The sequence below is a fragment of the Eublepharis macularius genome, chromosome 8 (assembly GCF_028583425.1).
Source record: "Eublepharis macularius isolate TG4126 chromosome 8, MPM_Emac_v1.0, whole genome shotgun sequence".
Classification (NCBI taxonomy): Eukaryota; Metazoa; Chordata; class Lepidosauria; order Squamata; family Eublepharidae; genus Eublepharis; species Eublepharis macularius.
The window spans coordinates 37,359,300-37,375,127 of NC_072797.1; the positions used below are offsets into that span (position 1 = coordinate 37,359,300).

General features: G+C 39.5%; 1 protein-coding gene across 2 annotated transcripts in view; it reads left to right on the top strand.

Annotated features, from left to right (window-relative positions):
* Nucleotides 1-15,393, top strand: part of LOC129335200 (microtubule-associated serine/threonine-protein kinase 4-like) — a 325,787-nt gene extending 310,394 nt beyond the window's left edge. For both annotated transcript variants that reach the window (XM_054987644.1, XM_054987642.1), the window contains 6 exons: nucleotides 1,396-1,596; nucleotides 2,590-2,819; nucleotides 5,547-5,669; nucleotides 7,234-7,370; nucleotides 8,107-8,288; nucleotides 9,026-15,393. In XM_054987644.1, coding sequence (XP_054843619.1) covers nucleotides 1,396-1,596; nucleotides 2,590-2,819; nucleotides 5,547-5,669; nucleotides 7,234-7,370; nucleotides 8,107-8,288; nucleotides 9,026-12,894 — 4,742 coding nt within the window. In that variant the 3' untranslated portion in view covers nucleotides 12,895-15,393. The remainder of the gene's footprint in view (nucleotides 1-1,395; nucleotides 1,597-2,589; nucleotides 2,820-5,546; nucleotides 5,670-7,233; nucleotides 7,371-8,106; nucleotides 8,289-9,025) is intronic.
* The last annotated feature ends 435 nt before the right edge of the window (nucleotides 15,394-15,828 follow it).

Here is a 15,828-nt window from a genome sequence, read left to right on the forward strand (position 1 = left end):
GGGAGCGCTCCTGGGTTGCAGCTGTGCTGTGCGTGATGACTTCACTTCCCCCACCTCTTTCCACAGGGAAAAAAACCCTGGGTAGGACTCTAATCTGGAGAACTGGGTTGGATTCCCCACTCCTCCACTTGAAACCAGCTGGGTGACCTTGGGTCAGTCACAGCTTCTAGGAGCTCTCTCAGCCCCACCCACTTCACAGGGTGATTGTTGTGTGTATAATAATCATAATCATGATCATAATAACATACTTTGTAAACTGCTTTGAGTGGCTGTTAAGTTTTTCAGATGGGCGGTATATAAATCGAATGTTATTATTATGTTATTATTTCCTATTACAATGTATGGATGTGAAAGTTGGACAGTGAAGAAAGCTGACAGGGAAAAAATGGATTCATTTGAAATGTGGTGCTGGAGGAAACTTCTGTGGATACAATGGACAGCCAAAAATACAAATAAGTGGGTATTAGATCAAATCAAGCCTGAACTCTCCCTAGAAGCTAAAATGACAAAACTGAGGCTATCCTACTTTGGTCACATTATGAGAAGACAGGATTCTCTGGAAAAGTCAATCATGCTAGGAAAAGCAGAAGGCAGTAGGAAAAGAGGAAGACCTAAAACAAGATGATTAAAAGAAGCCATGTCCTCCAGTTTGCAAAATCTGAGCAAGTCTGTTAATGATAGGACGTTTTGGAGGTCTTTCATTCATAGGGTCGCCATAGGTCAGAGGCAACTTGACAGCCCATAACACACACGTTATTACCCAGTCCCTAATTTGTCCTTTTAATAGATACCTTTCCTGTTGCAATTAAAATTTTATCATATTTTGTAATCCTCTTGCTGATTAACAGAATTGCTTTGTCTTAAAAAAAATCTTTGCTATTAGATTTAAATATGATTATCTTTCAAATATCATATTTTGTAACTGGCTTACTGATTGAATAGTTTTGTCATACTTATAATCCTACTTGAGTCCCACTGAGAAAGGTGGACTATAAATAAAAACAAATAAAATCCTGCTTCAGTGTTGCATTTGGGTTATGAATGTGTTGGTCACTGTCAACAGATACCTGGAGAAGAGAGCTTCGACTCTTGAAAGCTTATAGTCTGAAAATCTTGTTGTTTTTGAACTCAAATCTTGGTGACCAACTCAATAAGGATCTAGGACTATTACAGTGCAATGGACTTGGAGTAATTCTGCCTCGGACTGCACTGTTAGTGTATGATAGTGGAGGGAGTGCAGTCTTGAGTCTTGCTTATGATCCCTAAACATTGTAAATAATGATGTCCACACTAGCTCTAACATTTAATCAATTTGTGTGACATTATTAGAAAATGTCCCATCAACTCTTGCTTTTCTTGTTTCTTGATTTTGTTTCTCTCTCTTGTTTTTTGCAGTTGGCAGCTTTTCAGAGCACTTGGATCAGATAAATGGAACAAGGGAGAGTGTGGACGGCACAGATAATTCCTCAAAGCCATCCAGTGAATCAGCATCTCGTGTGGCTCGTCAGCGATTAGAAACTACAGAGAAAAAGAAAATCTCCGGAAAAGTCACAAAGTCCCTCTCTGCTAGTGCGCTTTCCCTCATGATCCCAGGAGGTAGAGATTACAATTATAACTATGAAATCGATACTTGTATTATCCTTTTCTTTATGCAGTGTGTCCTCAGTGCAAGTTTTCTTGCACCAGTAATTTTCTCAGATACAGATGTCATTGTTTTCTTGGCATTTACCCTAAGTCTGTAGTAATAAGCCAGACCATAATCTGTGGAACTGTTTGACATTCTTTGACACACTGCTACAGAATACAAAAGTCTACTTAGCTTCATAAGTCATTCAGATTTTAATGTGATCAGGTGACTCCAACTCATGCATGGAGCTTGACACACACAGAGAGCTTTGTGTTTTGTTTTTTTAAAAACATATTTCTATAAGCAAGACAGTAGTCTGTATGGGCAGTAGGAGAGTACCTCTGTTGCTCGTGCACAATATTTATCTCCATAGAGAAGGATAGGAAGTTCTCACATGACAGACCTTTGAGTTATTCCTTCAGCCTTGAAATAGAAAGGAAAACACAAGCTTCCTCAGATGCTTAGAGTGCAGGAACCTTCATCATGCAGATATCATTTGCATCTGTATTCCTGTTCTGAAAATGTCTTAGAGAGAGGGACTATTCTGGATGGTACAGTTTTACACACAGATACATGATTTGGCGTTAAGAGAAACCACATAAATGTCTGCTGTCGTCGTCTTTTCTTTTTTTGCCTCTTAAACCCAAGTGACCTCAAAACATTTTCTTTGTGCTGTAATTGAAAAAGGGACTTGTATAGCTAAAAAGTTAGAAGTGTAGAAGGTAATATTTAAAATATGTAACTGTATGTACGATGCTCAAATGTTCATAAACTTCTAATTTGGCAGTTTTGTAACGGTATGTAAAACTTACAGTTGCAAGCATTTTGGAAAATGTTCAGGATGGAAGAGAAGCAGTTCTTAATGTTCAGTTATATTCGGTCGTCTTGGTGTGTAGGTGTTAGTGTTAACATCTACCCACAAATTCAGAATATGTTGTTAAAAGTTGGATTCTTGCTTCCAGATATATTTGGTGTGTCTCCTTTGGGAAGCCCTATGTCCCCTCATTCCATGTCTTCAGATCCATCATCCTCAAGGGATTCCTCTCCTAGCCGTGATTCTTCAACCGCTTCTGCAAGTCCTCACCAACCAGTCATAATCCACACATCTGGCAAAAAGTATGGGTTCACTATCCGAGCAATCAGAGTGTATGTGGGTGACAGTGACATCTACACAGTTCAACATATTGTTTGGGTAAGAGGGAAAGCCCCCCCCCCCAAATCTGGCTTTTCTTTTTATCAGGGTTTGAAATTGTTGCTTTTTCCATTTACCTTGTCAAGTATATATCACCTGATCCTGGTCAGACAAATGCTCATCTGAATCTAACATTATGGTACTTCGGCTAGTTACCCATGACTCTCTTCAGGCGGACAGAATGTTTATTATGTTATGTACCATCTAAAACAGACAATTTAGGACAAGACAAGGTTTGTCACGGTTTCTATGTTTTCTGCAGAGCTAAGCATGCAATTGGTGCTTCATTGTTAAACTGAGTGTGACTATGGGCTTCTTAGCCCAGGTCCTATAGGTATGAATCTACTAGTCAGTCACCTCACCAATGAGATATTACTTAAATAGCTGTATGAATAATTTCAGTCATATACATGTGCCCAAGGCTCTGGATAAGAAGTTATGGGTCAGAATGTTCAGTTATTTGTTATGTCATACTATTTTATTTTATGGTTTAGTAAGGCAAATAACCTACCAATATAACTTTAGTAAACTGAATTAGGTGTTACAACTAAATGTATTATGGATCATCTTTCTAAATAAATGTAGATTTAAAGTTAAAATTAAACTTGATAGTTGTGTTTTAAAAGAGGAAATGTGTATTCAGCTACCCTAAATAGTGATAGAGGCATAATTCCCGAAAACGTCCCTAGCGTAAGTTCATTGAAAAAGCATTCACAATACCATATTAATCTTTTAATTACATTTATTTGTTAAAACATTTATTTATTATAATATTTGTATCCAACTTTTTAAAAACAAATACAAAAACTAATACTCAAGGTGGGTATTAAGATCTACCCAAACCCAAGTAAGAATAATGGAATGGGTGAAAGAGATTTTATCTGAGAGGTATTGAGGAAAACAATTGCAACAGGCTCCTATAAGCCAGATGGCAGCAGGGTCCCAACCACCCAGAAGACTTCCAAAATTCTGCAGATGCAGTGGTGGCAGAGAAATGTTTCTTTGCTGCCATCACCACCACAGAGTAGGTTTTAAAAGGAATTCTAGCCAATGTGGGATTCGTCCTAACTCTTCACGGTTGCTCTAGCTGTCTCCTTTATCTTTTCATCATCCACTATCCCTCAGTAAACCAAGGGGCTGCTCAGACTCATAGACATGAGAAAGGTATGATCGTGTCACTTGCCTATTACATTTCCTCAGTCCAAAGGTCAACCAGCGCTTTGACAGAAGAAAACTACAGCAGTTTCTATTTTCTGATTCTTTAACCGAGTAAATTAAGTTCCTGTTCAGCTGGCAGGGGGTTGGACTGGAAGGTCTGTATGGCCCCTTCCAACTCTGTGGTTCTGTGAAAGATTCAGAAACAAGGACTTCATGAACATTGTTGGGTGAACTAGTGCTTAATTGTAATGACTACAGTTAAGCACTAGTTTGCCCAACAGTGCTTTTGCTTTGATGTACTAACATTCCATGAACTGAATGGAGTCAAGATTATATCTATGAAACAAATTATTCATTGCAGAAAAAGAAGAAAAAATCAGTGGGATAGATCCTTAATGGATGGAAGCAGTTTTGTTGACAAAATCTTAGCAAGGATTCCATTGCCCAATCAGGATTATTAAATTTGCTCACATCAGTTTGAAACAAGCTCAATTTTATGAATATGTTATGTAGAAGGGGGAAAACATAATTTGGTTTTCTGTTGTTTCTTCTTCTTTTTCAATATAACTAGAGCTTCATTTTTTGTCTGTGGCTGAGAAGATTTCGTAGTATCGTCATGGATTTTAATTGCAGCCACATTAAATGATTTCTAACATCAATTGTGTTTTTATACTTAATTAACTTTAGATTGATGCAGTATTTTGTTAGACTACCAAACAGCAACCTTCTCCAAAAACACACTCCTCCAATTTAAAATGGCTTGAAATGTAGAGATTAAAAATAGAACTGTTTTTCCTGAGTCAATTTTTGCTTGTTTTTTCTTTCATTATTTTAAATTACAAACTGCTTTGAGTGTCTTGACAGAAAGTGTCTTGACAAATCACAGCATAGACAGTTGTTTCAAAATCTTAAAATGTTTTTTTGATTCCCATTTAGAATGATGACTTTCATTTGATCAAGAAAGTCGCTTGTTGAGTGGTTTCAGATAGGTAGTCATGGTGGTCTGCAGTTAGATGAGCAAGATTGGAATCCAGTAGCACCTTAAAGACCAGCAAGATTTTCCAGGGTATTAGCTTCTTTCATCTGATATAAGAAGGAATGGAAATCTCTGAATCTTTATATCCCAGTTAGAAGATGGGAGGGGTATTGCAAAGAAATAAGATAGGATGTGGAGGTACAATGTGAAATATAATTAGCTTGACTAGAGCAGGGGAAGAAATGCAGAAAATTAACATCTTTGGTGAGAGAAGAACCCTGTGTCCCTATTCAGCCCTAGGGGAGGGTGTCTGTTATTTGAAATTTTGAATGAACTCAGTTTCAGCAATGTTGAATTGTACTTTTCCCTATTCAATGATATTAACAAGCATGTGGAAGTAACTGAAGCTATTCACACCTCTTGTACTAACTCCAGAACATAAATGGTTTGAAAGCTGTGGTGGGGGAGGCTTGTGAAACCCAGCCTTCTGTTTTTTATCCTTCTTGTGACATATGCAAGAGTATTATATTATTTTCTGCGTGTATTACTAAGAAAAGATAGGAATGATATTTTTTCCCTCCTTTGGTCTCTAGAATGTTGAAGAAGGAAGCCCGGCTTATCAAGCTGGACTGAAGGCTGACGATCTGATCACTCATATTAATGGAGAGCCTGTCCATGGTCTTGTTCACACAGAAGTCATAGAGCTGTTGTTAAAGGTAAAGAGTCCAGTAGCACCTTTAAGACTAACCAACTTATGTGTAGCATAAGCTTTCAAGAACCACAGCTCTCTTCATCAGATGCATGCTGGGGTGACTGTGACTCCTGCTTTACATCTCAAGATGCTCAGTTGACAGTTATGATCATGAAAATAAAGTTAGTGTAGCATAAAAGTAATGTATAAGTATCAGTTCCAAGAGATCTCAGTTTCTGATAAAACATTAAGATAGAGGAAAGTTTCTGTGTGTATTGGTTCAACTTGTAAATGAGGATTTCACTTTTGTCTCTCTTTCAAAATCAGAAGAGCTCTTAAAATCTATAAATAATTCTGTTATTGCAACTCTCTTTGGGTTGCCCTGGGCATCTGTTGGTGGTTCTGAACCATGTACATTTGGCTAGTCAAGTGGAAAATAGAAGCCTAAGGATTAATAAAGCCACTTAAACATAATAAAACTGGGGCTTGAATGCTCCCCTTGCAGAGATGGGGCAAGCAAGCATGCAGTGGCGGTAGAGATGCATTCACAAGTCAGTGAAGAGAAAAATAGCACAAGTGTAATGATATAAAATGAAGCACTCATTGCAATTATCCCTCCTCCAAACTGTATAATAATATTTCATCCTTTTCAGCGTTTCTGATAACACCTGACAAATGTCACTGCTGTATTAAAGGGGGCGTTCAGCAGCTGGTCCTTTCAGTTGCACACTCGCCTTTTCCACAGAATGGACATGGCATGCTAGATGTAACTTTGTTTTTCTTCATGTTACAACAAAGCCATCAAGATGTTCTTTCAAAACTTGGGAGTTGGTTATTGTGTAATAACTGCCTATTACTGCTTTTGGCACTACCAACAACTTCACTTACAATTTCCTTCAGTTTTTTACGGAAAAGGCTTAAGTGACTGTAGTGGATACTGTGCCCATCCACCAGACAGTGAAAAAGAATGTGCCTGCATATGCTGTTGAGCATACAGCTGAGAGGACAATCACTTTAATTTTTATCCAAGAAAGAGGAGATACTAGTCTTAAATCCCATTTCTCAGATATGTGCTCATACTTTGATGTATGCTTAATCAAAAAGCACATTAATATTATTATATTCATGGTGCTGCTGCTACAACATCTAGGTGAATATTTAGATTGTAAGTCCAGAGGCACAATTCCTTTTTTAAAAAAAGATCTTTTTATACGTTGCCTAATGAAATCAGATGCTTCATTCATGTTACTATTATATTACTTTTGTGAATCTGCACAGCTCTATCAGCTCCTGGATGTAACTGGCTTCTTGCGTTAACATGCATAACTCCTATTTATGCAGAGCTTCACTGCAAACTGAATTAGTTCAATGGGGCTTACTCCCTGGAAAGTGTTCGTAGGATTGTAGCAGTAAGCAAGGAATAGGAATGAATAGATGGCTTGTGAGGTTTGGGTTTAAGGGCTGCTTGTGAAACTGAGACAAGATAATTTTTTTCCCTGACTCTTCAACAAGAAGCAGAACCCAACACTGGAGTCTATTGTAGGAACAGTAACTAATGACTTACTCTTGGAACATTCTTATTTTGGCAGAGTGGTAATAAAGTGTCAATTACTACAACACCCTTTGAGAATACGTCAATAAAAACAGGACCAGCCAGAAGAAATAGCTATAGGAGCCGAATGGTTAGACGCAGTAAGAAAACCAAAAAGAAAGAGAGTTTGGAAAGGTGAGTGGTAGTTTAATATGAAACAAGTTTCTAATGTTTGTGAAAATGTGCTTCTATGTCTTTAATAATTACTCAGGATGCCCCAGTATAGATTGAAAGACATTTGGGACCTTTAGGATTGCCTTTCCTCTTGATGAGGGGGCAGCCCGGACAGTTCTGGTTGTCCTCCTACCTCTTCTAAACAGGAACGCCCCATAAGAAAACCCCTAATTTTTTCTTCTCCCATTCCATTTACTTCAGTTTGTTATACTATCTTGTATGCCTGTAATAAACAGTGAAAGTTCTCTGTATGTCTTACAATGTATGCTGTTTTGACTGATATATACATTGTAAGTCCTTTAAGATGTGCCAAATTCTTGTATATTTTACAGTGAACAAATTCTTCGTTCAGTTTCATAATTCAAGTGCAGTGTAAATGGCATGTATTTGATAGACACTGTGAGAAATTTATTTTTTTGGTGTGTTTGTGGTTTGGGGTGAGGGTGTTCTAGTTTTTTGTCTACTCAGAAACCATTTTCTCAGTACAGGGGAAAAAAAGAAAAACATGCAATAAAGGCCACATGGTACAAATCAGAGTACTATTGTTAAAGATTTCTAAACCTCTGAGTATAAAAAGTTGTTCTCACAGAATTTGTAGATTATTACATGTCTGTTGCGATATCAGCACATCCTGTTAAAGCCAGTGATATGTTTTCCGGAGTATGCATTTGACAAAGATCTTCTGTCCTCACATTAGGAGGAGATCTCTCTTTAAAAAGCTGGCCAAGCAGCCGTCACCCCTTCTTCATACAAGCCGGAGTTTCTCCTGCCTGAACCGATCGCTGTCATCGGGAGAGAGCTTGCCAGGCTCTCCAACTCACAGCTTGTCTCCCCGCTCACCCACACCAAGCCTCCGCTCCACCCCTGATTTCCCCTCAGGTGAGTGTTTGACAATGAAGATACAAGCTGGAAGAAAGATAGGGAATTACTGTGTAGAAACAGAAAACCAGTTGATCACAGTCCTATGTGCATGTTTATGCTCACACAGAGCTAATGCATGAGTAGGTTTTTCCTCTTAACTTCAGTGGAGGCAAGCAGATCTGCTGTATCCAAGGGAAGTATAGAGTTGAACGTCCAAAAGGCAAAAAAATGCCAAGTTTGAAGCCTTATCTAATGGAGTCAGAGCTAGCCTTTGTATATTCTTAAATTAGCAAAAGTTGGTTCAGTGCAAGATACTGCATTACTGTTTTTTGCTTCATTGCACAGAGAGCTCCATCAGAGCTTACAGAATACTTCATTTGAAAAAAAAGCTTGACATTCAATAGTCCAAAAACCTTGAGCTACCCACTATTAAAGCTTCTGAAAGAGCTTCTTATATTATCCAGTAATATAAAATGTTGTATGTTAGCCATCTGAATTGTATCAGCTAGAGGAAACCTAGAGTGGGTCAGAAGAGGTTAGTTCCAGCTCGTTTACACTTGAAGGAAAAGGGAGAGAAGAAAGATCCAAAAGCTACAATGTGTGATTTGTTAACATCAAGTGTTTTCCTGGTCAATATGTTGTAGCAAAGCAAAGCCTTTTATTATTCATTCATTCATTCATTCATTCATTCATTCATTCATTCATTCATTCATATATGTGGAACCTAGTTAAGTCTCAATTTTTTTCTTTTGCAGGAACAAATTCTTCCCAGAGCAGCTCCCCAAGCTCAAGTGCACCCAATTCTCCAGCTGGTTCAGGACATATTAGACCTAGCACTCTTCATGGTTTGGGTCCAAAGCTTGGTGGGCAAAGATACAGATCAGGAAGACGTAAATCGGCCGGTAGCATTCCTCTCTCACCTTTGGCACGGACTCCTTCTCCAACACCTCAGCCAACGTCTCCTCAGCGGTCTCCATCACCTTTATTGGGACACTCAATTGGAAATGCAAAAATAACTCAGGCCTTCCCTAGTAAAATGCATTCTCCTCCTACTATTGTCAGGCATATAGTTCGGCCTAAAAGTGCAGAGCCACCGAGATCTCCATTGCTCAAGAGGGTTCAGTCTGAAGAGAAACTTGCCCCTTCATATGGGACTGACAAGAAACACTTATGCTCACGCAAACACAGCTTGGAGGTAACTCAGGAAGAGGTTAACAGGGAGGTATCTCCAAGAGATGTAACCCTTCAGAGTTTGGAGGAGAATGTATTAGATGCCCCATCTTTTACGCGAGTGAGGCCTGTAGAGCAAGGCTGCCTGAAACGGCCTGTTTCTAGGAAACTGGGCAGGCAGGAATCTATTGATGAGCTGGACAGGGAAAAATTAAAAGTCAAAATAGTTGTCAAAAAACAAGACCTGGCAGAGAAACAAGAATATTTACAGAAAGCAAGCACCATGCATGAACCTTTTTGTGAATCAGAAAACCCCGTTACCTCATGCCTGGAGGAGAAAGAAGGCAAGAAAACATTTCATAAAGCCATGGAAAGATCAAGCCACTTTGAAACTAAAATCGCAGCTCTGGAGACACAGTCGGTAGGTGGCATGCTGAAAGATACCCTTCAAAAGAACGCCAACATGAGATCAAATGATTGCACTGCTTCAGATGCACACACACCATGTCATGGCCCCCTGCTTAATGAATTCAATCATTTGTCATACGACTTCAAAAGAATTTCCCTTGCTTCTAACTTGCAAGATATGCTGCCCCAATCATCTGACAAGATACTGAATGGAAAGGGAGAAAATGCAGATAAAACTGCACCAACAAAAGAATTGGTCAAATGCGAAAGATTAGATAGTAAGCTCACAAATATTGATTATCTTCGGAAGAAAATGTCCTTTGAAGAAAAAGATGACAGCCCTTGTCCAGTGCTAAAGTCCAAACTGACATCAAATATACATGAATGCCATCAGCTCAATACAATCAGACCAGTGACTGTACAGCAGGATTCAAATTTGTCATCTGACAGCCGATCATACATCAGCAGTGCTCATTCTGCTCAGATTAGCTCTGTTTCTTTTGTTCCCCTCAAAGCCTTGAATAGCCGAGCAGATAGTGGCATGGAAAAATCAACCCTGATTTCTACAGAGTCCCCAGTCCGAAAGAGTCCTTCAGAATATAAGCTAGAAGGGAGGTCTGTGTCTTGCTTGAAACCAATTGAAGGCACATTAGATATTGCTTTACTTTCAGGGCCACAGGCTTCAAAGATACCTTCAGAGGGGTCTTCATGTGCATCCCCAGGAGGACAGAGTGCCAAAAATGAATCTGAATGTCCCATCACACTTACGTGCCAGAGTGGCAGCAGTGTGAAGACTGAGCCCTCTTGTCAAAAAGAACAACCATCAATCTACCAACAATCCCGGTTTTATAAATCTGAACTACTGGAGCTTCAAAGTTCAAAACCAAATAAAAATATTCAAAATCCATCAGCAACGACTGTGGGCATAGAACAGCCATTTGAAAAAATGGCCTGCAGTCTGAGTGCAAAATGTGACCCAGCTCTTCGGGTGTCTAACGAAAAAAGAGAGGTAACCCAGTTTATTGCAAGTGAGGCTAAATCAAGCAGCCTTCAAAACCAGGACTCTGCTTTGACAACCTATAAATCTTCCACAGCACAGGGCATCTCTGAAAAAGCCAAACAAAAAGAGAAGAAAGCATCCAAAGAAGCACTTGACAACCAAATAAAGGCCCAAAGGAATGATGACCTGCATCCAGAAAAGCCTGAGGTCGCTGAGGATTCATCAGCCAAAAAGCCTGGTACAGAAGTGCTCCCAAATCAAGACAGTAGACACATTCAGAGGTGTCCCTTTGAGTCAGCTGCTCATCTGCAGACATGTGGCGTAACAAAAGCGAAGGTAGTGAGCTCAAAGGGGAAGCCCAAAGATGTGCTCAGGCAACATGCAAAAGAGGATAATATCACTAAACAACCTTCAGGAAGTGAGTTGGACATGCAGAAAGCAAGTGCATATTTCAAATCTGAAGCCTCGCTTCCTTCAAAGTCTTTACAAACATCAGCAGATACAAATTCTGCCAAAATGGAAAAACCGTTGGTTGGTATTGCTGTGCAAAAGGACACCCCTCGAGAACTGGGGACAAAAGAGCAGAAACAATCCAAAAACACACAGCCTCCAGCTATGTTACCAGCTGGTGACAGAGAGCCCAGCATTGCTTCTAGGCAACAAGGCAGCAATTCTGATGTTCCTGCTGTAAAGGAATCTGTCAACAGACCATCTGTGGTTCCTGTGTGTTTCACTCACCAAGATAATCTCCGATCTGCATCATATATGGATACCAGCTCCATTAAATCCAGACATGTCCCTGATGCTTGTTCTTCTAAATCGAAGCATTCTGACAAGTTGACACCGACACAAAAACAAATAGCTATAAATGTGAAAGAAAAAGAAATCAGTGTTCAGGTCTTGGCAGGTTCTCGGAAGGAGGGGAAGAGCGTCAATAAAACTGTACTGGATTCCTTTTCATACCCTTCAAGCTCTCAAAAAAAACTAAATAATGAGCATATCCAGGTAGAAAGGCATTTAGTCATAGAATGTAGGTCAGAGCCCTCAATCCTAATCAATAGCTCCATGCCTGAAAAACAGCTCAAATCCTTCAGTAATAGCCATGCAGTGGCAGCAGCCCCAGAGAACACTAAGAATTTTCAAAGGCAAGAAATGGCAAGCTTAAGTGATCCTGTTGATCAAAAGGCACTCCATATACACAGCAAGCAAACGGTGGCTCCAAAGGTATCTGCTGCGAAAGATTGTCCTTTGCCAAACAAACAGGTGGACAAGGGCCCAAGCAATCAGACTCCTTCTGCAGAAAAACCACCTGAATGGAAAAAATGCACAGATGCACTTTATTTTCAGAATGACTATGGGAACTCAGATTCTAATATTTCCTTTATTAGCTGTGATACCAGAGGGAAAGCTTCAGAAAAGACAGTCATGGGTGGCAAGAACTCTCAGGATGCTAAAGGAAAAGGACACACAAATCAGAAACAGCCAGCCGAAGGAAGCAAGCCTCATGCAGCAAAGCATTCCTCCTCAGCTGTTTTACAGAGTTCATGTCGCCCAGCCACAACAGTTACCAAACAGCTTGACTGCCCGTCCAACTTTCCTGACTGTAGACAGGAAGCCCTAGTTTTGCCTTTAGCAAAGGCTAAGCTGGGGTCATCAGAGCCGCTTGCTGGGAGCTGCAGGGAAGTAAAAAAGCAAGCCAGCGCTTCCTCAGCAGAGGGCAGAGTAGAAATGACTAAAAGTATTTCAGTCTTGGGCTTATACTCTGTGGCTTCTCCCGCAGAAGAGCACATGCCCACTTCAAGTTTGGGGGGGAAACCCAGAAGCCAAGAGAGGGCTCAGTCTGCTAACACTACTGTGGACATAAAGGGAAAAGATCCCATTCGGCCTCAGTCTTCTGCTGCAAGAAAACAGAATGTAGGGAAAGATTTGCCAAAGTCAGGGACTCCAGCTGACTCTTTCAGTGCACTTTCATCTGACAAAGACTCTGCCCGGCAGAGGCGAGGAAAAGATGTCTCGCGGAACAGTCCTCACAAAAAGGCCTCCTAATAGGAACAGTTGCAAATAGGACTTCCTAGTTGAAAATTGAGTGTTTTGTCTTACTTTCAGAAATCAGCACTGTGTAGTATTTTCTTGCAGGAAAACCTTCAGAGCCACTTAAGCAGGGTGTGTAAAGAGAGGACACTTCCCCCCTCCCCCAAAATGCCTTCCCAAAATACAACCGGTTAAACTGTTACCATATTGTACTTGTACAAAATACTTTTACAATTTGCGAGATGTGTTTGGGGTGGGATTCCTTGTAAATACTTAGGTAGTCTGTATCTTTTTGAATGTAGCATATCCATTTTGCTGCTGATTGCATTGTTTACTATATCTTTTTAATGATCGTAGCTTTGCCACTGATTTGCCATAATCTGGGAAGAAGCAGAGTTACTAAAGCTTTGACCCTAGGCTGAGCCCACAAATATATTGGTTTAATGAGGGGGCAGAGTAGAGGTGCCCTTAGGTGGAGGTGCCCCAATTGTAGTTGTTTAAAATTCTATAGATAAGATTACAATTAAGAAATAGTGGTTTATTGTGAATTGTTATGTGTAAGAGCTAGGGATTGACAGTGTTGTTTGGAGCCAGTTGCATTCTGAGTTTGAATTGGAGATCAAAATGCAACTCTTCAAAGCACAGCATGTGCCTCTTGGTTAAGATCTGCCTAGTGAAAGGAAGTGTCTCCATTATCTTTCTCACAACATCCAGTTCATATTATTCTGCTAATATGGAGCCTCCCTGTATAGCTATATCCTGCTCCTTATTCTATGCTGACATTGTGAATTCTTTGTGAATTTAGTTGTCTTGGTTCCGGTCATAATGATTTACATTCAGACTGGTGTGTGGAATAAAGTGCATGAGGAAGCACATGGCAAAAACTGCTAAACAGGTTTTCATGAACATTAATGAATTTGAATTTTCTTCATTATCATGATAGGTAAATTTGAGCATTTAGTGGTTCAGCTTTCTTTTCTTTTTTATGACAAAAGTGGTAAAGTGTGGGGGGGAGGGTATTTTTCAGCCGCATAGCTAGATAAAATATCCACATCTGATAATACCTAGCTGGGGGCCTTATGTTGTAGATAAGCTTGCTGTTTTTAGCAAGTCATACCAGGTTTCACATTCTTTTTGAAGTACATTAAGTAGCTCTATACATTTCATATTGTGACCTTTATTTGTATGCAAAAGAAATTAATGTTGTAATTTTTTTTATGAAAAAAGGCATTTTTTGTAACAGAGGGACCTGCTAGAGCTATTTGGTGCTAGAATGTGAGTGTCAGACAAAAAGATTTTTTTGCTAAGCCTTATTTAAATTTTGTGTATTGCAGAATATGTAGAATTTGTCTGATTCAGTTTGGAGCAAAGGCATTTGGTTTGGTTCTTAGAACATTGCATTCCAGAATCAGAAGAATGTTTAAGTGACTGGGATCCAGAACATAATAGATTTTTTCCCCCTGCTATATTTCCTCACAGAAGCTCATTTAATGCTGACCCCTCTCCTGGGCATTTCCCCCATTTCTCTAAGGATTGTCATCCAAGCATAGCACAATTATGAACTGGCAGCATGTAGGGTACTTAGCAGTGTGGTAAATGCATTACCCTGAGTAAAAGGACTAGTCTAGTTGGGCTTGTTCATTTTTCAGAAAATGAGATGACTAGCAAGTCTGTAATTTTCCATGTCATGCTTAGTACTTTCATTTCCCTTCAGTTCACTCTGAGTGATTAAAAACACCTGAAGGAAAACCTATTTTGAACAAAGTGGTCTGTGGCTTGAGGATGACTAAGGCAAAAGGGACTTTACACTCATGCGGTATCTTGTTTAAATCGGGCTGCTACCTGTGCAGAGCACTTCCATTTGCTGCATAGCTCCTTTGCATGGGTAGAGGCCCAGTTTAAATGAAACATTGGTGTGAGTACAAAGTCTCACAGGTGAATTCTTTTGCCTCAGCATCACATTTAAATTAAAGCTACATCTCTGTGTTTTGTGTTTTTTAGGTTGAAATAACCAAACACTAATGCGCTCCAAAATCATGACATTTCTATCTGGGAGGTATTTCATCGTTTACAGCTCTCTGCATTTAAAAACCTTCCATTAGTTTCCTTTAAAGCACATCTAGCTATCTTGTTTACAAATGTATCTTTTGTATGTATATTTTGTATAGTGCTTTATCACTTCTGCCAAATATTTTTTTCTTATTTTGGAAGTTTATTAAGTAGCTCCTGAGCTTGTATTCATGTAGTCCCTGTTTGTTAACGTTTTACCTTACAGTAAATTGTTAGAGATCTTTCTAAGTGTGTATTCAACTCTTTTGTCAGTCTTCGTGTGATTGTATATTAAGATGTTCCCTTTGTAGTACTTCCTATTATAGATTATTGGATTATTAAAAAAATAGGATCTGTGCAATAAAGTGTTTGCAGTCTTATTTTCTTTAAGGATGTCATAACCATTGGATACTGAAATAAAAATATTTATACTTATGCAGTTGCAGAATATTGAAATAAAATTGAGCATGAAAGGGAAGCGGAGTTTGTTTCTTGAAATGACTTACTTGAATTATCATTAAATATAGGCCTTTAACTACACAGGCTGCCTTGACCTGGATAGCCCAACCCTGCTTAGCTTCTGAGATCTCATCAGATCTCAGAAACTAAGCAGGGTTGGCCTTGATTACCACTTGGATGGGAGACCTCCAACCAAGACCAGGGTTGCAGAGGCAGGCAATGGCAAACCACCCCACCAGGGGTCACCATAAGTCAACTCTAACTTGAGGGCTCTCTCCACCACCACCAACTACATAGACTAAAATGGATTGAAAAGCCATGCTGTTGGTTATTTGTTTCACTGATCGATACATTACTTTTATGTATCTTATATTTAACTTGAGAGCCAAACAATATTCGCTGGTAAAGGTATACAAGAAGTAGTTCCGTGTTTGGTGCTGA